Genomic DNA, 23,775 nt, shown 5'->3' with positions numbered 1-23,775 from the left:
CTTTAAAGATGTTAATATCAATTATCTAAAGTATACAGTGATGATGTTCACTGTATCTTTAAAGTATGAGCAAATTAGGGATGCTACTTTATAAACTCACTTAAAAAAAAAGAACATTAAAATAATACCGAGGGTTGTGAAGTATAGCGTTCGTGTAAGGCATAAAATCATAGAGTAGCAGCTAATTATTTAATTTCTATTGCATAGAATTAGATTATTTTTATTTACTATACTATACTATTAATACTATATTTTTCACGGATAGACATTTTAATAAAATGGTATAAATAGGTATTTTTACTAGAGGGTATTTAAAAAGTATTTACGTAAACAACATTTCGATTTTATAATTTAAAAAATTTATTACTTATTTACTATATATGTGACTAATTTGCTTAGTCACATATTTAGTATGCTTAGCCTTGTTTTATTTTAAATGCGTTGTAAGCTATTAAAATTTTACTTAGTCTAGTTACACACTTGCGTTTTGGTTGTAATTCTATGTTTAATTTTAAAATTTTGTAACAAAATAATCATTGTAAAATATATGTATATGTTGGACACAACTGACGAGATTATGCATCTCTGACGAACACTGTTATTTGAGTAGAAGTTTCATAAGATATTGTCGTTTTTTTTTCTTCACAAATGCAATAGGTACCTCCTTTGTAAGGATCATCTATTTTTCAGTTGGGTGTGCTTATTTTTTCCATTAAAATATTTCAATTGAAAGAATCGATGTCTAGGTACATTTAAAGCAGGCATGAAATAAAAATACAGTTCTGATTATTATTATTATTACTTTTATAATCTAAAAAACACGATCTTCGATGAGAATTAATCTTTCGTTTCCGTCGAATATCTTTGTAAGGCACTTTTCCTTGAAACATGTCGATTATTTATAATTTGATCGGTTATTTTATAATTTAATTTATCCTCATATTTCGATAATTTGTAACATTTATTATTCTATTAATATAAGATCTAGAGAAAAATGTTATTAAATTTATTTCTAACAATAAAATGAATACTGCGACTAGTATACTTCCACCTTAAGTAATTTTCGCAGTGCATAATAAAACTTCAGTAAAATTCAAAATATTCAATTGTTAAATATATGTCAATCATCTGAATCATGTCATTCTGATTAAAGCGGTTCAAGTGAACGCTTGTTCAGAATGTTTGTTTTTACGCTTTTATGTATTTTCATCGGTTCCACATTAGGATATGTGGACAAAGGTAAATAATTTGGAAGCTTTTTAGAGTAAATAAAAAAAAAATCTTCGTAACTACTAAAAGAATGTTTTGAAATTTTCATCAATTGCTATTTTTTAACATCCTTTTGTTTTAGATACTCCGCCGCAATGGAGCAGCGTATATACCGTTAAAGGATTGCTAAATATACCTTATGCAGAGCTGCACGAACCATTTTACGCTTGGTAAGTTTTTTTTAAATATTATATTTAATTTGCAACAAATTTTACAGCCCGAAACAAGTAAAAAGTTCCATAATTTACAAAAAAAACCCAACATCTGCTTTCGATTGTAATAGTTAATTAAATTTCAATCATTAAAAAAATAATATTTAAAGGATACATACATAACTTAAAATGCTGATTCTATGTAATTGCTTTTGTATTAATCTAGCACAAACAATTAATGTTGATTCAACTGTATAATTGTGTTATTTAAATTGTATGCAGAATTTATATAAAAAGTATTGATTGATACAGCTATTCTATATATACATATATAAATATAAATATGCAAGTTTTCTGTATTTAAAGTGTTAGAAATTAGTATAATAGAATATATATAATCTGCATGATTAAAATAATGGAATATATTTTTTTTAATTATAAGATTTAAGGTAGAATGTGGAACATCACGAGGTCACATCTGGACTTATTATTTGAACTTTATCTACGGGTCAAATTTATTGTAGATAAGTTGTTATTTATAATTAATATTATTGTTTAGCATTAGCTTATGTCTTTGTTCATAGAAATTATTTAAATACAGATTTAAAATACGAAAATTGTTATCAAAGGTCATTCAAGTTCATAATAAGTAATTATTGTTGTATAAACAAATATGTAATCATTAATGCTTATTGTCCTATTTATAAAGTGAAACTGCTTATTTATGTTAACAAATTTATAATATTATCATATCTAATAGTATTCTTTGTAGCTTAATCCATATTGTTAGTAACTTGTTAATGTTCAGTATGGGTTGGAATGCCTGTTCCAATCACAGATATATAATTAATTTAACTCCTTTTTTTAAATTATTTTTTTGCAGATTGTAGTTTATAATGTTGGTTGTTATAAAATCTTTAGCATAATATTGCACCATGGCATGTCATGCAATTTTAAAACATAAAAGAACTAAATGCAATAATCAAATAAAAAAAAATTAATAACCTATGATAACTATTCCTTCTTCTTAAGGGCTGTAGTTATGTTTAGTCTGTTAAGAATTTTTGTACAGTATATTGTTTTTTAAGCAAGAATTCTTTAATTTAAATTTAAAATGGAAACATTTTTTGTTCACAAATTTTGTTTCGGCTTAAGTCTCTGGTAGTTTATTATACATGTTAGGCACATTGAAATTGCTGTTGCTAAATAATACACAAGTATGAGGCAAATAATGAAATTATTTTTTTCTCATTTAATAATTTAAAAGAAACTCATTCATATTGAATTTCTTAGTTGTTCAATTGTTTTTGAAAGAATGTTCTTGAATTACCTGAATGTTAAGGAGATTTATTTTTTTAGATTTTATTTAAACAATTAATTTTGTTTAACTTTAGTCAACCTCATTATCAACATGTGTTTTTCTATTTAATCTATAAAAATTAAATCCTTTGAGGTATTATATACAAATCAAGCTCTTAAAGTAAAGTAATAGAGTTGAAATTTAAACAATATAATTATAATCTTTTATTTGTAATTTGTAAATATTTGCTTTTGTAACTGTATTGTCAGGTTATTGAACTTTTTCAAATAATTTTATTTGTAACAGTAATAATATGATACTATTAATAAGTATCTCATTGTCAGTGGAGGAGAAGAACAGCTAAAGTGCCTATATCAAACTTTTGGAAAATGAAGCTTAGATGTAAATTTATAAAACTCGTTTTCCTAAAGTAAAATTTTGCCACCTCAATTCCTTTCCACTAACGTTTTGTATTTTATGCGCTTATGCATCTAAGCGCTATTACACATGGCCTGTGCCTGTCTCTTAGGTCGTGTCGAATTTGCTGTCCTATCGAATTGTTTGAATGAGAAATGAAGAGTGCACCTGTTAGTTATTATGTCCTGCATAGTTGGCTAGTCACTCTGGAGTTGGTCATCGAGGCATATATCAGAAATATATTATTTTTAATATATATAAATGTTTTCTTGCAAAACATATATATTAATAGCGTAATCCGATTTTGTCCCAGTGATTGTGGGACGATGGCTGCGTATAAAAAAGTCGGTTATAGTCTCATTTTGAAGAGCTCCAGCCGTAGATGTGCAGAAAAATAAAGAGGATTCTTGATTGTAATTTACTAAATTGTTACAATTTATGAAATAATTAATCTTAGAGAACGAAAAAAAGTTACTGTCCGGTTAGAGCGGTACTACGGCTGTATAAGAAAAAAAATGAAAAACATAACCAAAATTAAAGTAAATTGTTTTAGACATACTCCAATTCTAACTGAACTAATGTGGTATACATTATTTAATTTGTGTATATTTAATATTAAAAAAAATATTTAAAAGAAGTTTAATCATTTTAGCGCTAATGGTAGATGAGTGACTTGCAGTTTACAATGAAATGAAATCAAAACCAAACTGTTATAGGTTTCGTAGAACGCGTGCATCTTAACCGATGATTGCGGGTTCAAACACCACTGAATTTTCATGTGCTTAATTTGTGTTTATAATTCACCTCGTGCTCGGCGGTGAAGGAAAACACATGCTCCAAACCTTCTCCTTAAAGGGGAGGAGGCCTTAGCCTAGCAGTGGGAAATTTACAGGCTGTTAATGTTATGTTGTTATTTAATTAACTAAATTCTATGTTTTTAATTATTTTACTCTTAATGAATTAAATTAATATGGATATCGATGTTACAAAACCGTCGGACGTCTACTGACGCCTTTTATTACGTTACAAAGGTTTTACATGTTGACGAGTTGTGGTAGTCATTATAATATTACGTAATATTGTTTTGCCGGACTAATCTAGTACTAGTAAGGATAAATTTATTTACGTAGTTTGTTTTACCTTCGATCACTAACTATATTATTCCAACAAGAGGACAAAAGCCAAATAAACAATATTTGACATGTAATTGACAAGATGTCATTGGTCGAGAGTTTGAGTAATCTATGATATTCGTTATGGATTTGCGTAAATAATTCGTTTTGAATGTCAATGAAACTGTTACTGGAAATTTGGATGTGAAATTGAAGTAGTCAAATGGTAGTCGGTGGCAAGGCTTTCTGCAAGCCGGTCTAGGTAGGAACCAACCACATTTTAACGTACCTATATTTTTTAATATATATTTTTTTTATCATCGTTATAGGTTCGACAGTAAAAATGGCAAATCCCGTATCGACTACTATGGCGCTATGGTCAAGACTTACCAAATGTCCCCGTCAACGTATCCGCAATATGGCACATCTATTAAGGTATGTGATATTAATAAAAAAAAATATATTATTGCTTGTCATGTTCAGTCATTATACATCAAAAAAGGTGTTACAAGTTTTTGAACTTGCGAACTCCTCAAAGGAGAGGAGGCCTTAGCCCAGCAGTGGAAAATTTACAGGCTGCTAATGTAATGTATGTAATGTAATTATAAGACCCCCCCCTGAACTGTCTGAACGCGAACAAAACGGATTTTCATATGGTTTTCGACTGTTGTACATATGTATAACGATGTTGATTGATATTTTATGTTTAGACATACATATGTTCTACCCTTTCGAAGAATGCTACGAATGCTGGCTATCCGTAGGTAGCTAGTGCAATAAGGGGACATACCTATGCGCTGTTTAAGCGATTTATACAGATTTATTAACAACAATGACGTATTTACAAATACTTCAAAGTAAAGAGAATACTTTTTCCGCGCTTTCTCATACAATTGTCAGTATCTAAGTTTACTTCGGTTGAAATTGGACATAGAATAGTTTATGTATCTCGAAAGTACGATCAGGTATTCTACAGATAAACAGCAATTATTAGTATTGTTGTGTTCCGGTTTGAAGGTTGAGTGAGTTACGGCTGCTACAGTCATAACATGGGGGACATCTCTGTTCCCAAGTTTGGTGGCGCATTGGCGATGTAAGGAATGGTGAATATTTCTTACAGCGCCGATATATGGGTATTGGTGACCAGATATCATTAGGTCCGATTGTATTTACCATAAAAAAGGAAGCAGGACAAAATATCGATAAGACATCTTGAAGACTATTTTCTTCTAGAGACGTCAGAAATCTTATGTTTTATCTAAAAAAAAAGAAGTTTTATTCTACTAAACCTGTCATATCTAGATTAAATACCTTAATAAAAATAATTAAATATTTTTTTTTGGTAATATATAGGGAAACCAATTAAACACACTAAGGCTTCTAAAATTTTACAACTGCCTATATATAAAAAAAATAAAAACAAATATAAAAATAATGTTTTTGCAGATAGCACCAGTGACTACTGAGAAAGTCCTCAACCATGAAACATGTCTCCAAGTCAACGGAACCAGTGACGAGAGCATCAAGATACAATCTGTGCTACCGGACATGACCGATTTCAAATTTATTGGTGAGTGTTGGTTATCTGGTTAGGTGTTGATCACTGGTTCTACTGACAAATCAATATATAGTGGTCCACTGACCATCAGATGGTCCATTTGTCTACCTACTATAAATAAAAATTAATAAAACATTTTTGATCACACGCTCAGTGGTGAATCGACTGAGTCGATGGGGACCGCTATGATCATGATTTTGAGTTAACTGCATTTGTCGTGGTCACGAGCTGATAAACGCGCACCCATTGTTGGCTAATCGATAAAATCAATGTCCGTGATCAGTACGAGAACGAGAATTATTAAGAGTCAAAACATTATAAATAGTATTTCATTGACTTATCATAATATGTAACAATTTCTCAGGTTCAGAAACAATGCAAGATTCTGATACATCAAAATGGCGTATGGTTCAGACGGTCGGTGACAAAATCAACAAATACACTATGTGGGTTAAGTTCAGGAAGAGTCTGAGGGGAGAAGCCGTCGCTATTCCCGTCAGGTAAGATATAGAAATGAGTGATGAAATTATTAAAAAATAAGAACACATATTTATCGACCAGAACTGAAATTGACTTTTTAAAAGAATAGGCTAATGACTATCTGACTTTAGACTAACAAATATAAATCAATAATAACATTAATTTTTTTAAATTAATATTAATAACCAACTTAAATGACAATTTTTCTATGACTCAGAAATAGTACGTCCGAAGCACACAGACTTCGCGCCAAAAAGTAAATCCAAGCCTCTGTGACAGGCGATCGCTATCTCGCGAGATTGTGAACTGTCGAAAGATACAACCGTAACATACTGCTTACAATTTGACGCGTTACTTTTAGTTAATTAAAGTTAAATTATAAAAACTTTTTTTTTTGTTTAACGAGGAGGAAATGCATTTACGCATGCCGCCCGGTCGGGGGACCGGGACGGGTATGTGGGACTCAACCGGGGCCTAATGCCCCGTGCCAGGGCACGCTAATGCTAATGCCCTGTCCTACCCACTAAAACCATCCTCGGGTTTCCACTATGCTGCCGAGTGGTGAGGCCACGGGATCGCCAAGGGCATGCAACCGCGACCCCACCAGCGGCTGAATATTCATGGAAGGCGCGCCTAGCGCGCGCCTTCATCCTCCACGTGGGAATGTGGCGAACTCCACCGAGCCCGCCACTGGAGGCAGGGCGTCAACGAAGCTGACGCCCTTCGGCGGATAAGATGGTAGGCTCCGCCGCTGACCGCCGGTGTAAAACACATGGGAGGCTCGAGTAGCGAGCCCTCCCACTCCCTCCTAGCCAATGAGGCCACTCACATGGTCCGCCCTGACGCCGATCAGGGACGTACCAGGAGCAGCCCCGCGTTATCCCTCCCGTCAGTCTTAGCCGTGGCCGATGAGCAAGCTCAAGACGGCCCCGTTGCCCAGGGTACATCACGAGGAGGTGACTGTCATGTACCCCTAAATTATAAAAAGTAACTGAATCCAACCTAATCGAAATATCATAAACTATTGAAATTTTTGACGTTTTATTTTGAGTTAAATCACCGTTCACAGTATTTCGGCAGTTTACAATCTCGCGAGATAGATTACAATCTAAAGGTATTTAAAATTCTACGGAGATATATACTCAAACTGAATTACCTTTATTCCATATAGAAGCATTACACTTACTTATTGATAGTCAAATTAAACACCACCGGTTCGGAAAAGGAAACACCCTGACCTGAGAAGAGCCGGCGAAAGAAACTCATGGGGTCTTTTTTTTTGTCAATCTAATTAAATAAATATATTGAATATGAATAGAAATAGCCAGGAGGCGATCGTTTCATTCACAAGGTGTGCTATCACATAAACTCACTAATTTTATATACAGTAACCTTTCGCAACATTTTTTTTTAAATTTGGCAACAGAAGCATTTTAAACGTTTACATTGCAAAAATTTATACATACATCAGGCAACAGTTAAAGAGGTCCGCAACTTGCTATGTGAAGCTGACATTGGTGTATTTAAATAATCCTAAAGTTTAACCTGTATGACTGAAATTTAAATATGTATATGACGACCTCCGTGGTCGTGTAGTGTGTACACCGGTTTTCATGGGTACGCCACTCCGAGGTCCCGGGTTCGATCCCCGGCCGAGTCGATGTAGAAAATGTTCATTAGTTTTCTATGTTGTCTTGGGTCTGGGTGTTTGTGGTGCCGTCGTTACTTCTGATTTCCATAACACAAGTGCTTTAGCTACTTACATTGGGATCAGAGTGATGTATGTGATGTTGTCCAATATTTATTCATTCATTCATTCATTCATTCATTCATTCATTCATTCATTCATTCATTCATTCATTCATTCATTCATTCATTCATTCATTCATTCATTCATTCATTCATTCATTCATTCATTCATTCATTCATTCATTCATTCATTCATCCATCCTTTCATTCATTCATTCATTCATTTATTTATTTATTTATTATATAACGATATATCTGTAATGTATTGATACAGGTACGAAATGAAAGGCTTCAACTCTCTGCTTGGCTCTCACTACGACCATTACTACATCGACTACAGCGATTACGATGTGAATGATATCGACCAGGACGTGTTCCACGTGGACTCAGGTGCGTTGTTTTTCATGATGCCGTAGGTATCTTAATATTTACAACTTGTGTTTTAAATGATAAAGTATCTGTCTGCCTGTTACGTTTTGCACTGCTAAATACCTGAACCGATATTGATGAAATTCGGTATGAAGCAAGTTTGAATTTATGATAGGATACTTTTTTGCATAACACAACGAAAAGTTTTATATATTTACAAGTACAAGACTGTTTGGTATATATATATACATATGTGAGGAACAGTGTTGTTACCTTCGGATGCTTGGCGTAATATATCGATACTATTTATACTGATGTCGATGTCGAAGTGACGTTCGGAAATTAATTAAGCTAAATATTTTTTTTTTTATAAAGTCTTCGTCGTCTACTGCTGGACAAAAACATTATAACATCTAAAAAAATTAATTATAAATTGGTCTGATTTGATGCTACAATGATATGTATGTCAATCCGTTTAAATGACAGGAGGGGTAGAGATGACCAAATTTCATATTTACATATTTTTTGTCGTGTGGTGGACTGGCAAACGAGCCGCCTGATGGTAAGTGTGGTCGCCACTGCGTAATGTAAGAAATATTAGTCATTTCTCATATCACCAACCTTGGGATCTAGATGTTATGTTCTTTGTGCCTGTGGTTGCACTTGCTGGTGACACACCCAGTTGGGCTCGCACAAAGCCCTACGACTAAGCGCAATTGCTTGTAGATCTGTGATATTACTTACATTATATATATATTAATGAGATCTTGATTAATGTGTCATTATTTTATAACACAACATTAATAAACTTAACTACATACTTCAAATTTAATATGACTTGCAATGTTTCAAAAAGTATTTTTTTCGCGAATAGAGTTCAATACAAATAACGCAGAATATTTAAGATTTTCAACAAGCCGCGTTGGAAAAGCGTGGTGGACTATGGACGTCTCAAAAGGGAGAGGAGGCGTTTGTCCAGCAACCAATGATATCGCGTCACTTCCAAATCAACGTTAATTCCTCCTGTAGTTGGAATTATTAGGCAACCATCAGACATATAATCCATTACTACGATGTGTGGGTTTTATTGTTTTATTAGTTATGTTAACTATTTGTTTTTATTAAAGGTTTTCAATGCACTTCGTTCCCCGGGCCCGGCTCCCGCCACTTTGCCACCTTCAACCCGATGAAGGAGTTCGTTCATCCTGTACATGACGCTCACGTCGCTGATGAGTTCGAGAGGTAGGAGCCGTATATTAATGCCCAGTTATTATATTTAACGAATCGTTATTGTACATCTTTCACTTAAGGTAGGTGCCACCTAGCATATAATCTACCGCAAAACAGGGGCAAGCCCTCACCGACTACGTTCTGAGACGAGGTCCGATCTCATAGGAGACACCCTCAGGACGAACGTCACTCTCGAGCCCAAAAGGGTTCACCCTAAGGCAGAGTCTTAACACTCGCCGCAACGTTCGGTGACGCTGTAAAGGCCAGTAGGGCCAACAGCAATACTCAATCCAGATACAAAAGGGGCAAGGGACATAACATCTCAGTTTCCAGAGATAGAGGTGCATTGTCGTTAGACTTACCAGTGCCTACCTACTTTATCTTATAATACTTTATAATACTTTATCTATCTTTACTTTATTATTAAAAAAAATAAAAATTATAAAGTTTTCGAGTTTCGATCAGTAAGTTGTCTAAAGTTTTCACGAAAATTATATTATGTTTTCGAAGTATACGAAACGTTTTTAATAGGAACGAAATGATTTTTCATTGTGTAGTCGTATGATTCCAAAACAGTTGTCATTTCGTATGCGGTGATTCGTTGTACATACGAGTACATACGATTATACGACGAGAATCGATGTTAAATGTTTAGGCACATTTAATAACATGAGATAGAGCAAAGATACGACGGACAGAGGGGGAGACAGAGAGGTATATATTTAAGAAATATCGGCACGAGCTTTTTTGGAACTGTACTAATTCCGTACGAAAATATCTCGAACTCAGTATAACTTAGGATATTTAAACACCGTACTTCAGAACAAGACAAATTTTATTAAAACTAAATTAACTATCTACTTTTCCGAGAACAAAACATCATCGCGATTTAATTCGATCCCAACGCCATCTAGTGAAGCCAATGTGCAACATGTTAAATATTTTGTGAAGGCATTGGAATCGAACAAATCCTGAACAGGAACTGAGTTCTTACTGCAACAACAGTAGAGTGAACTCGATCCTTATAAAAAAGCGTTTTCCCTCCAAGCAACCTTTTCCTCTCGTTCTCTCTCTCCGTCTCTTTTTATCCTTGTGTTATATTTGGTTCAATATAAAATTATTTTAATTAACACAAAATTCTTAATACGTATTATATTTCTTGTCATTTAATTATTTTCAAATATTTTTGATTTATTTTATTTTATCTTATTTAATACATAATATATAACGAAAACAATTTCGGACTGACTGGGTGTAGCACAAACTTTTTTTTCGTTTAATATTCTGATATTTATTTTACAGATTCAAGATGAAGCACAATAAGCAATACGCGTCTGAAATTGAACACACTACCAGAATAAACACCTTCAGACAGAATCTCAGGTACAAATATCTATACTTATATCATAAATGCGAAAGTAACTATCCGTCTGTTGCTCTTTCACGGCCGAGCTACGGAACCAAATGTGATCTGGTATGATGCAATTAGCAGTCTACTTTATGACTAACTCTTAAAATACAAGCGAAGCCTTAGGTGACGACTAGTATATTTTTTTTTAGCATTAGCAGCCTGTAAATTTCCCACTGCTGGGCTAAAGGCCTCCTCTCCCTTTTATGAGAAGGTTTGGAGCATATTCCACCACGCTGCTCCAATGCGGGTTGACGGAATACACATGTGGCAGAATTTCGTTGAAATTAGACACATGCAGGTTTCCTCACGATGTTTTCCTTCACCGCCGAGCACGAGATGAATTATAAACACAAATTAAACACATGAAAATTCAGCGGTGCCTGCCTGGGTTTGAACCCGAAATCATCGGTTAAGATGCACGCGTTCTAACCACTGGGCCATCTCGGCTCGTATATTATATTGCAGAATTAATCGCATGGACTATATAAATCTAAGGCTGTTTAACTTCATTCCTAGTGTTATAACAAATACTTTTTTAAAGTTTATTTTTGACAGATGGAATTCAAGTGGTTAAAGATCAGACATTATTGTAGTAACCGTTGGTTTTTTATGTTAAATTCCATTGAAATGTCTTACAGCTAGCACTGTTTTAAGATCACTAATAGTTATATGTTAAGAGTCCAAATTTGACAATAGAGCTGAGTCTCTAAAAAAGATTATGAATCTTATTTTTTACTGAAATAATAATGGTAATGCCCAATGCGCCGGAGTCAGGTTCGGTATGAATGCTAAAACAGCCTATAAATGTGCCAAGTGCAAGGGTATCTTTTTCCTTCTTGAGGGGATTTTTTCGACGTTACTCAACCCAGTCGCTTCGTCGAGAGTCGTGAGTATGTCGTGGCGGAATATCATCTGCCAGCGCAGGCATCTGGTGAAGGTTATGTCAGAAAAAAAACAAGCAAAACTAGTGGTGCACCGAGGCGGTTAGCCCCGGCCCCTCTCGGTGGCGCTCATTGCGACGTGTTGACCCGCAGGTTCATCCACTCCACCAACCGCGCGCGGCGCGGCTTCACGGTGTCCGTCAACCACCTCGCCGACCGCTCCGACGACGAGCTGGCGGCGCTGCGCGGCCGCCGCTACTCCGGCCCCAACGCGCTCGGTGAGTGGCGCCCCGGCGGACCGCCCGCCGCCGAATGCGGTCAGCTGAATTGGGTGCCAATTTAGAGCGACAGCTGCCTTTAAAAATCAAAATTTAAATATAATTTATTCGAGAAGGCTCCTTCGAGTAATTCTGCCACCGGCTCGGAATCGAAATGATTTATCAAACTTTTCAACTTATCTGATCGAGAATCTTAATTAATGAATACTTATAAAATATTTAACGTTAGTTTTTTGATAATTAATTATTACTCTATCAATATCTCGTGTCTAGGTCTACCCTTCCCCTACGGAAATGCTGAGTTGGAGGAGATGAGCTCTAAGTTACCTCCAGAGATGGATTGGAGGCTGTTCGGTGCTGTTACCCCCGTTAAAGGTAAGATTTTGTAAAAATAATATTTCATTATGAAATCCTTCCTTGATGATCCTTCTGTTTATAATTACCAAAAGATCATTCGTGAGCTTAAATATTTCTATTAAAAAAAGTCTGTGAGTAACAATTAGTTTAATGTTGATGATGATGATGATGATGATTTTAATGTCGGTCGCGAATGTGACGATGATTATGATGACGATTGTGATGGTGATAAAGATGATTATACTGGTGATGATGATTATGATATCGATAGCGGTTGTAATGACGATGATGTTATATAGGACGGCTATGGTGATGACGATTGTGATGGTAATGATGACGATAATTATGATGATGACGATAATTATGATGATGATGATAATTATGATGATGATGATATGATGACGATTATGATGATAATGATGATGATGGTGATATGATAACGATTATGATGGTAATGATGATGATGACGATAATTATGATGATGATGATAATTATGATGATGATATGATGACGATTATGATGATAATGATGATGATGGTGATATGATAACGATTATGATGGTAATGATGATGATGACGATAATTATGATGATGATGATAATTATGATGATGATGATATGATGACGATTATGATGATAATGATGATGATGGTGATATGATAACGATTATGATGGTAATGATGATGATGATGATAATTATGATGATGATGATATGATGACGATTATGATGATAATGATGATAATGATGATGATGGTGATATGATAACGATTATGATGATAATGATGATGATGATGATATGATAACGATTATGATGGTAATGATGATGATGGTGATATGATAACGATTATGATGATAATGATGATGATGATGATATGATAACGATTATGATGGTAATGATGATGATGGTGATATGATAACGATTATGATGGTAATGATGATGATGACGATAATTATGATGATGATGATAATTATGATGATGATGATATGATGACGATTATGATGATAATGATGATGATGGTGATATGATAACGATTATGATGGTAATGATGATGATGACGATAATTATGATGATGATGATAATTATGATGATGATGATATGATGACGATTATGATGATAATGATGATGATGGTGATATGATAACGATTATGATGGTAATGATGATGATGATGATAATTATGATGATGATGATATGATGACGATTATGATGATAATGATGATAATGATGATGATGGTGATATGATAACGATTATGATGATAATGATGATGATGATGATAATTATGATGATGATGATATGATGACGATTATGATGATAATGATGATGATGGTGATATGATAACGATTATGATGGTAATGATGATGATGGTGATATGATAACGATTATGATGGTAATGATGATGATGACGATAATTATGATGATGATGATAATTATGATGATGATGATATGATGACGATTATGATGATAATGATGATGATGGTGATATGATAACGATTATGATGGTAATGATGATGATGACGATAATTATGATGATGATGATAATTATGATGATGATGATATGATGACGATTATGATGATAATGATGATAATGATGATGATGGTGATATGATAACGATTATGATGGTAATGATGATGATGACGATAATTATGATGATGATGATATGATGACGATTATGATGATAATGATGATGATGGTGATATGATAACGATTATGATGGTAATGATGATGATGACGATAATTATGATGATGATGATAATTATGATGATGATATGATGACGATTATGATGATAATGATGATAATGATGATGATGATGATATGATGACGATTATGATGCTAATGATGATGATGGTGATATGATAACGATAATGATAGTAATGATGATGATGACGATAATTATGATGATGATAATTATGATGATGATGATATGATGACGATTATGATGATAATGATGATGATGGTGATATGATAACGATTATGATGGTAATGATGATGATGACGATAATTATGATGATGATGATAATTATGATGATGATATGATGACGATTATGATGATAATGATGGTAATGATGATGATGATGACGAGGATTATGATGCTGATCGAGATGGTAATGAAATATAATAGTGAAAGTGATAGTGATGATGGTAGTTACGATGACGGTCTTGCTACAAGTGTATCCGCATATAACTAACCTGTCTCAAAATTTATAATGACACTCTTTAGTGTGTTCTCTTGATGGTTTGTTATTGTAGTATTGTGTCTTATTAGTTAATTTTAAAATTGTGGTTGTGATTTCGTTTATTTGTTTGTTTGTTATGCTTCGACGTCGTAACTCGTCAACTGAGCATAGTGTAATATTGCATACACGTTTTCAGGGGTAAAGAAATCACTATACGTCCCAACCCACAACTCTTGGCACTATTAACTGATTACTTCAGAGTCTTCCGACATAGACTCTATAATTAGAGGCAATGACTATTTTACTAATTTTTACTAACATGATATATTCCTAACATAAATAAATCTAAGTTGTCCGATCACTGACCACTCGAATCTGATGTCTTAGACCAGTCGGTGTGCGGCTCGTGTTGGTCGTTCGGCACGGTGGGGGCTGTGGAGGGTGCTCTGTTCCTGCACAACGGTGGACATCTCGTGCGGCTCAGTCAGCAGGCGCTCGTCGACTGCTCCTGGGGGTAACTTACCTTATTATCACGCAATCTTTTGTCTTCATTTCAGACAGGATAGACTTTTGATAAACAAAAATTTACTTTGCAGTTTGAATACTCCGAAGTTATACAAACTATTAGATTAATTTCCAGTTATACGAACTATCATCAAGTCAACTTGTTGATAGGCTGTCAGAACTGCCATAGACACATTGGTACTGCAAGAATTATTAACCATCACTTCATTTTCAATGCTCAACCGATTCTAGGAATTAAAATGTTATGACTTTTGTATTTAAATTAACTCACTTACCCTTAAAATAGGAACACAACAATACCAAATATTTATATTTATCTGTAGAATATGTGATTGTACTTTCGAGATACATAAACTATTTTATGTCCAATTTCAACCGAAGCAAACTTAGATACTGACAATTGTATGAGAACTATTGCGATTCGGCGGTAGAATATCTAATGAATTGGATGGTACCCTTTCATAAAGCCCTATAATCAATTATTTGTATGACGCTGCCTCACTATGACAGCGTTTTTTAAGCAATATATTAGCGGCGTGTTCACAAGCACAAGCAACCGTATAAGCCAATATATTGGCTGCCAACTATTGGCTATTGTCTACAAACACACCGATTTTGTAACACGGTACTAAAATATGTAACATTTTTTCAGTTTTGGGAACAATGGCTGTGATGGCGGAGAAGATTTCAGAGCGTACCAGTGGATCATGAAACACGGTCTGCCCACTGAGGAAGACTATGGCGGTTATTTGGGACAGGTAACCGTTTAATAATTAAACTTTAATTATTCTAACATCAACATAAAACTCGCTGTTAAATCTTTTTTTTTTTTATAATAGTGTCAATACCCCATTATAAGGAATTACTTATTTATTATTTACTCTCCAAATGAGTTTAAAGCCTGTGTTAGGAGTGGGGACGACGTGGTGGTAGCTTTAAATTTAATTCAACACGAATATAACACTAGTTTGACGACCTCCGTGGTCGAGTAGTGTGTACACCGGTTTTCATGGGTACACCACTCCGAGGTCCCGGGTTCGATTCCCGGCCGAGTCGATGTAGAAAAAGTTCTTTAGTTTTCTGTGTTGTCTTGGGTCTGGGTGTTTGTGGTACCGTCGTTACTTCTGATTTTCCATAACACAAGAGCTTTAGCTACTTACATTGGGATCAGAGTAATGTATGTGATGTTGTCCAATATTTATTTATTATAACTATTCAAAAGTCCGTTTATGAGCCTACTTGAATATACAATATAATGGTTATTTTTTTTGTCATAACACATTTATTTATTTACATAAGAATTATTAACATTGATTCCTTAAATATATACAAATATGAATTAAAAATATTCACCGTATAAGTCTTGACCGCTAAATGCTAGCAGAGTATCCGGTTGAATCGCAATTCCGAGTTTTGATTTTGATTTATCATCCAACAGGACGGCTACTGTCACATCGACAACGTGACCCTCGTGACGTCCATCAAGGGCTGGGTCAACGTCACCGCCAAGAATGAGAACGCTCTAAAGGTCAGATTGAATTGCAAACAATTCGTTGACCGGTATACATTGTCTGTGTCACACGCGTAGGAATTTACATTAAATTAAATTAACAACGCATTCTCGCGCACGTGCCGCGATCAGCGATAAACATAATTGTAATATTTAATGTAAATTAATTTAAAAAGTTTAACGAGACGGCCCAGTGGTTGGAACGCGTGCATTTTAACCGATGATTTCGGGTTCAAACCCAGGCAGGCACCGCTGAATTTTCATGCGCTTATTTTGTGTTTATAATTCATCTCGTGCTCGGCGGTGAAGTAAAACATCGTGAGGAAACCTGCATGTGTCTAATTTCTATGAAGTTCTGCCACATGTGTATTTCACCAACCCGCATATGCTTCAATCCTTCTCCTAAAAGGGAGAGGAGGCCTTAGCCCAGCAGTGGGATATTATTATTAATTTTTTTTTTATGGCATTGGTTGGCGGACGAGCATATGGGCCACCTGATGGTAAGTGGTCACCACCGCCCATAGACAAAGGGGCTGTAAGAAATATTAACCATTCCTTACATCACCTATGCTCCACCAACCTTGGGAACTAAGATGTTATGTCCCTTGTGCCTGTGATTACACTGGCTCACTCACCCTTCTAACCGGAACACGACAATACAGTGTACTGTTATTTGGCGGTAGAATATCTGATGAGTGGGTGGTACCTACCCAGACGGGCTTGCACAAAGCCCTACCACCAAGTGAATGTGATGTACGTAATGTGTTAATGTAATGTAATTTAAAAATATAGTAATTTATTTTTATATTTTGTAGTTGGCGATTTTCAAGCATGGACCGATATCAGTAGCCATCGACGCTTCTCACAAGACTTTCAGTTTCTATTCCAATGGAGTCTACTACGAACCTAAATGGTATGACGCGTTGTATATTATATTAAATATTATGGAATAGACCAAGATACCTTAGAGAGCAGCACACGAGCATCTTAAGCGATGACTGCTTGTTTAACCATCCAAGATGTTATGACTGGTTTTATTATTAATTGTCCTGACCGATTTCGGTCACGGCGGCTAGGCTCAAGGGAGACCAGCCAACTATGGGGGACATAAGTGCACACCCTGTGCGCAAACACAGGTCCCATCTTTCTCTACACTCATAATCCGATTTGACGACAGATCGGAATCGACACGATCGGAAATGTTCACTCGCAAGACCAACAGCTTTACGTGTTCACCGAGACAAGAGACACGCATCCGACTTGCATATTTAGGGCTGTTATTGAGACTCGACAGAACAGTTTGTATTTTGCCAAAATTTGGGGGACATATTTTTTTGCAGGAAAATAAAGATCCATATAGAAGTTTTCATTGGTTAATTCTACTTCAGAAAATAATTGATTCCAAATATGTTCAAGTCCCTCCCCTACTTTACCTTCATATGGACGCGTTTTCACACACTGCACATAAATTACGTAGGTGCTGTAAATGTGTCTTTGGCGGTGGCGTCCCGCTCTGGAAACGTATTAATATATTTTTGATGTGTTTGCGGGCGAAACCGCGGCTCATGTTACCTTTATACAATATTGTTTTCTTTTCCATTTCAGTAAAAATGAAGTAGATCAATTAGATCACGCCGTCTTGGCCGTCGGCTTCGGAGTCCTCAACGGGCAGAAGTATTGGCTGATTAAGAATTCCTGGTCGAATCTCTGGGGTAACGACGGCTACGTCCTCATGGCGATTAAAGATGACAACTGTGGCGTCCAAGCCGCGCCCACTTACGTCCTAATGTAGATCGAAGTACTAAGAGATTATTTTTTTATGTATATTATGCTAAGCTATATTAACGATGCGGTCTTGAAGATTTATTAGCGTGTGATCAGTTAAATACTGTTTTGTCTCTATCGGGCAACATTGGTTTGATATTCGTTAGAAAGAGACAGCGTTTAACTGTCACTCCCTAAGCAAGATTTTTAAAAGAAAGTCGTTGGTTTTTAAGAAAGACTTAAGAGCAATTTAAATTAAGAAGATCTCTTTTAAAAATGATATGCAACCGTTATATTATTGTTAAGTGATTTTTTTCTTTATTAATTTCTTATACATTCCTATACCATTCGATGTGCGATGTAACCTGTGTCTACGTTCAGATATGTCTTAGGTGGGCCCCTAAGTAGTGTTAGCCGAGGGCCCCCTAAGTAGTGTGAAACTTACGGTCCGGCCTTGGATAATTGGATCGAATTGTGCATATTTATTAAAGAAAATTCATTTGTAACAGGTACAGTCACTATGAAAATGGTTTTAACTTTTAAATCTTTTTAGTATGGAATATGTCTGTATAATAAGGAACAATTTATTATTAAAACGATTTAATAATGCATAGCACGCCCGAAATTTGGTGTTAATTAATATGGACGTCACATGTAACGCCATGTCAGTGTAACATAATTGGTATAGGATTTGTTTTTTTTTTTTAAATCGATACAATGTTGGTCAAGCCGCTGACATGACAGATAATAAAAGTTAACATAGCGACTGATATCTGAATATATTTATATATGAAATAGAATACCAATTAGTGAGTTAATTTTTTTTATATATTGTATCCAGTTATTGATATCTATAAAATGTTTCATAAAGAGGTATGGAATCTCATTGAATGCTTAATATATGCTAGGAATATAGGCTGTGTTGCAATTATGCTCTCTAGAAATGCTATCATTAAATTAAGGTAATTTTTTTTTTTATAAACATATCGGATTATCAGAGGATCGTTGCAGAAGATTTTTAAATTTAGAATGAAATGTCACATCTGAGTTAGTTGTCATTATCGATGGCTTTTATAATTTTTGTATTATTTAAATAATAATATTTGAATAATTTTGTGTTTTTTTTTTAATTTTGTTTCCAGTAGGGCAAACAAAATGATCTTATATCTATTATTAAAACATTGACTAGTACTGTCTTGTGTCTATGCCTCGGTTATGCTGGAAAATTCGATGCTTTAGTGCTTGGTGTCTGTTATGTAGTATCCGATTGGTCCTATTTGTGAGCGAAGGTAGAGTGAATTCTACGGATAGCTTATTCCAATGGAAGTAGAAAAAAAGATACAAACCATACATTTATGAATTTCGTGCGATTTGCTAATAACTCAGCTACGTATACTGTACACTACTTATGTTTATGATTAATATATCTTTATTTATAATACAACACTATTACACTTAACTACTTATTTCCAATTAAATTTTACTTCCAAAATTATTATTATTATTATTTATTATGTTCATGGCTTCTGTCAATAGGTTGACAATTCTGCCAGTGTCAGGGTTGAAAAATACACGTGGTTGCTTAAAACAGCACTTTTTCGTTCTGCCAAATGACCAGTAGCACGATCTAAAACAAATAGGACATCACAATATATCAACACAAACACCAACTAAGATATAAAATAATAAAACTACCTACATAAATATACTTATTATATAAATAATATGTACTTAAACTTATTTAAAGTTTAATGTTTACCTCCAAAATTTCGACGAGTTTCGTTGACGTTCAAAACGTCATTTTTTCGCGAATCCATAGTGAATATAATAGATTATTCAAGGTCTATCGACCAATGACATCGCGTCGATTTGCTGTCAAATGTTGTTTATTTGGTTTTTTCCTGTTATGGGTGGAATGGAGTATGTACATAAGTCCAACATAATGTCTCCAGTACAGCGGGGTCTCGTTGAAACTCGGGAGAACAATTTTTTTACAACGGGGTTTTTACAATGGCGCGTATAAACTACTAAGATATTGTGTAGATAAAATATGTATTCGATTTTTTTACCACGAATACTATAATTACTACAATAATGCGATAAGAAGTTATATAGGTTCAATAAAACTATATCAAATTAAAAATAATACACAGTTTAAAAAACAACATTAACGGAATAAAATAAAAAAAAAATGTAATATTTTTACGATGTATTTATTTGATGTTTAAATTTTATAAGTATTATTTTTCTAAATAGACAATATAATTTATATTGTCTATTTAGATAAGATGACATTTTAGATAAGATTGTGGATAAGACTTGTCAGTGTGGTGGAGTCCATATACAAATATTTCCAAGTTTCACTTGATCTCCGGGACATACGTCTTGGTGAAGGTTCTTTTTATACTAGAAAAAAAAAACATAAAATTGGTTTAAAGAAGAATGAATGAAGGAAATGCACAGTAGTGCATGGTCGGATTAAGAATGTCGGGCCCCTAGACAAGCCATATCTCGAGGATACTTTACCCCTTTCTAACTAGTACTACATTAAGACGGTATGCCATTAAAGCATTCATTAGACAATACAAACCGCTGCATTTTAAATCTGTAATATCTTCAAAAATATACATTTAAATTATATGCTGTAAAGGGCCATCTTGATCTATGTTAGATGCCAAATGTATTTAAGTACAATTAGATAAGGATTTATGCTGTATTGCCTAAAATCGCTTCGTAAATAAGCCATTATTTCTCGTACAAAATAAAGGATAACAAATAGTTATTGTTGGTTATCCCTAAAAGATAGACATATACCATCCTTGACTTTTATGTACACCTTTTTAAGGCATACAATACTGTAGTACATTATTTTGATCTATCTCTTAAGGTGAAGACAGCGTTTGCCATTGTAAATATATAATCCCAAAAAAAGTGTTTATTTACGATATCACATTACAAATGTCTAAAATTATCTGTGTTTTTCTACTATATTGTGCATGTATTATACATAAAAACCTTCTTCTTGAATCACTCTATCTATTTAAAAGAAACCGCATCGAAATCCGTTGTATAATTTTAAAGATCTAAGCATACAAAGTTACAGACAGACAGCGGTAAGCGACTTTGTTTTATACTATGTAGTGATTACCTACCGTCCAATAATTCCATGGCGGGTAATGCGGTATCCAAACTTTGTTTTTATCTGTAACCGTTTCTCCATCTACAGACAAAACTTTACCAGGAGCAAAAGGATCATTGACCTCACCAGATTTTTCAAACTGTGGACTTCTTAAAATTTTTTTAAGTAGTTTGATAACTTTATCGTATGCTTGTAGTCTCTGCGTTCTAGACTCAATGCTTTTAATTATATCTTCAAGGTTTTTTATAACCTCAAATTCGTTGCCTGTTATTTTATTCTTTGATAATTTGAATGGCAATAATAAGTCACTGTCTTTATCATCTTTGATTTCCTTTAGCTTAAAATGTTTCAATTTAGGAGTGTTTGATGTGATCAAAGCAATTTCGTTATCATTATTAGCTTTTAAATATTCGTTTTGTTTTTGTTTGTGTATCCTAATTAATGGTTGGTAATAAGTTTTAAATTTATTATCGTATTCGATACCAGATGGTTTCATGCCATGAGGAATTATTCTTTTAACTAATATCTTGTTGTAGTACTTATTCAAAATCCGTTCACGCTTTTGAATATTTTGTTTATGATCTTCGTTGTGGTGAGTATTCGCTCTTGTTTTGTAACTGTTAGTATCTTTGAAGGCTCTTTCATTTCCGTCAGGCGCTGATGATCGGTCTAGGAAATTATTCGCTTTTAAACTGAAACCGTGTGATTTATTGATTACGTAGAATAATATTAAAATTATATTTACGTCTATTTTTGCCATCGTTTTTGTACGAACATAGTTTTGAAATAAGTTTTATAAATTCTTCTGTTTCATTAACAATGTTTAACCAAGCGTATAATTGTTTTTTTAATAGATATTCGAACTGACTTTGTAAATCAAAATATAGTTTTTATTATTAGTGTATTTTGTTATTGATAAATGAAGCCAATTTATTTTAGTGTTTGGCTTGGCTACATGGCTTGCGGTTCATGATGTTTGAACTTAGGGTCGTACTGAAAGTAATTGGGTTTTGTAAAAATTTCTGTCATTTTTAAACTTACTTGGTTAAACTCCGTGGTTCGGGTCTTCAGGGATTTCAGAGCGTGGCAGTTGATCGACTCGCCTTGAATTCGTATTGAGCCTCTGAGTTGCCCAACCTGCTTGCTCGTCTCATTTAGTACGTATGCCAAAGACGAGTCCAGTGGATGGCATTTGTCTTCATTTGGCAACATGACTAACCTTCCGTGGCTTCAGGAACTGTTCGCTGGAAATACACTCATCAAACACTTTCCGAAGTTTAACATCTAGGTGTTCCATGGCGTCGCATAAAACACGCCCTGGGCCCGTCTAGACCTAACGCTGTATTTTTGACCCTCAATCGAGGGCATAATTTAGTCAGATACATGCTGTTGCATATTTCTGTTGATGATAGATTTATCTTTACGATGGTAAATTCATCTTCTTCAAAATTCATCTTCTGTATCATCATACAGAAGATAAATATTAATCATTTCATTGAATTAAGAAAGTAATAAATAAAGGAGAAAATGTCATCCAGTCGGCATTAAATCTCCTCATTATCAAACAGTATCTCCTGGTAGACAACGGACAGGGTTCTGACAAAAAATCTGTGGAGAGATAATAACTAAATCAAGTACGACGGCGAAAAAAAATTCTAGCGCACCAATAGGATATTTCTCAAACTACTTGGAGGACTTTTTATTTTGACAATCAGTTAATTATAGATGTTTTTTAAAAGTTGTACCTGAAATTATACTGGCGTGAAAGTTAACAATGTTACACTGCACCTAAACGGTTGGCTCTGCGCCTAACTTCGTGACGGATTTCCAACCCATCGGATTATGTGAATGTACTTGCTTGAAAACTCACTTCTGCACTATATATTGTGCTGATGCCTAGTTTTAGGATTGGACACCGACCTAATTAAGGTTTAAGGGCGTTGTTTTACACATAATAAAATTTAAAACTAAAGAAAAAGTGCGAGTGCGAAGTACGCGCGTGAGAACAATTAATTTTTCGACGTAATTAAAAATGGTTTTCGATTGCACACATAAAATAATAATTATTATTTATAATAAATTATATATATTTTATAGTA

The 23,775-nt window shown here is 34.3% G+C and overlaps 1 protein-coding gene across 1 annotated transcript; it reads left to right on the top strand.

The window, feature by feature from the left end:
- The first annotated feature begins 1,068 nt into the window (after nucleotides 1-1,068).
- Nucleotides 1,069-19,513, top strand: Ctsk1 (Cathepsin K1). Its single transcript, XM_026644199.2, has 15 exons — nucleotides 1,069-1,239; nucleotides 1,352-1,439; nucleotides 4,580-4,685; nucleotides 5,697-5,820; nucleotides 6,173-6,308; nucleotides 8,312-8,427; nucleotides 9,534-9,648; nucleotides 10,939-11,019; nucleotides 12,082-12,206; nucleotides 12,480-12,581; nucleotides 15,126-15,252; nucleotides 15,916-16,021; nucleotides 16,702-16,791; nucleotides 17,589-17,686; nucleotides 18,379-19,513. The coding sequence occupies exons 1-15, from the start codon at nucleotides 1,179-1,181 to the stop codon at nucleotides 18,563-18,565; spliced, it is 1,662 nt and encodes a 553-aa protein (XP_026499984.2). The 5' UTR covers nucleotides 1,069-1,178; the 3' UTR covers nucleotides 18,566-19,513.
- The last annotated feature ends 4,262 nt before the right edge of the window (nucleotides 19,514-23,775 follow it).

This window comes from Vanessa tameamea, chromosome 25 (genome assembly GCF_037043105.1).
Source record: "Vanessa tameamea isolate UH-Manoa-2023 chromosome 25, ilVanTame1 primary haplotype, whole genome shotgun sequence".
In the NCBI taxonomy this organism is placed as follows: Eukaryota; Metazoa; Arthropoda; class Insecta; order Lepidoptera; family Nymphalidae; genus Vanessa; species Vanessa tameamea.
This window is presented reverse-complemented; position numbering and strand designations above follow the sequence as displayed.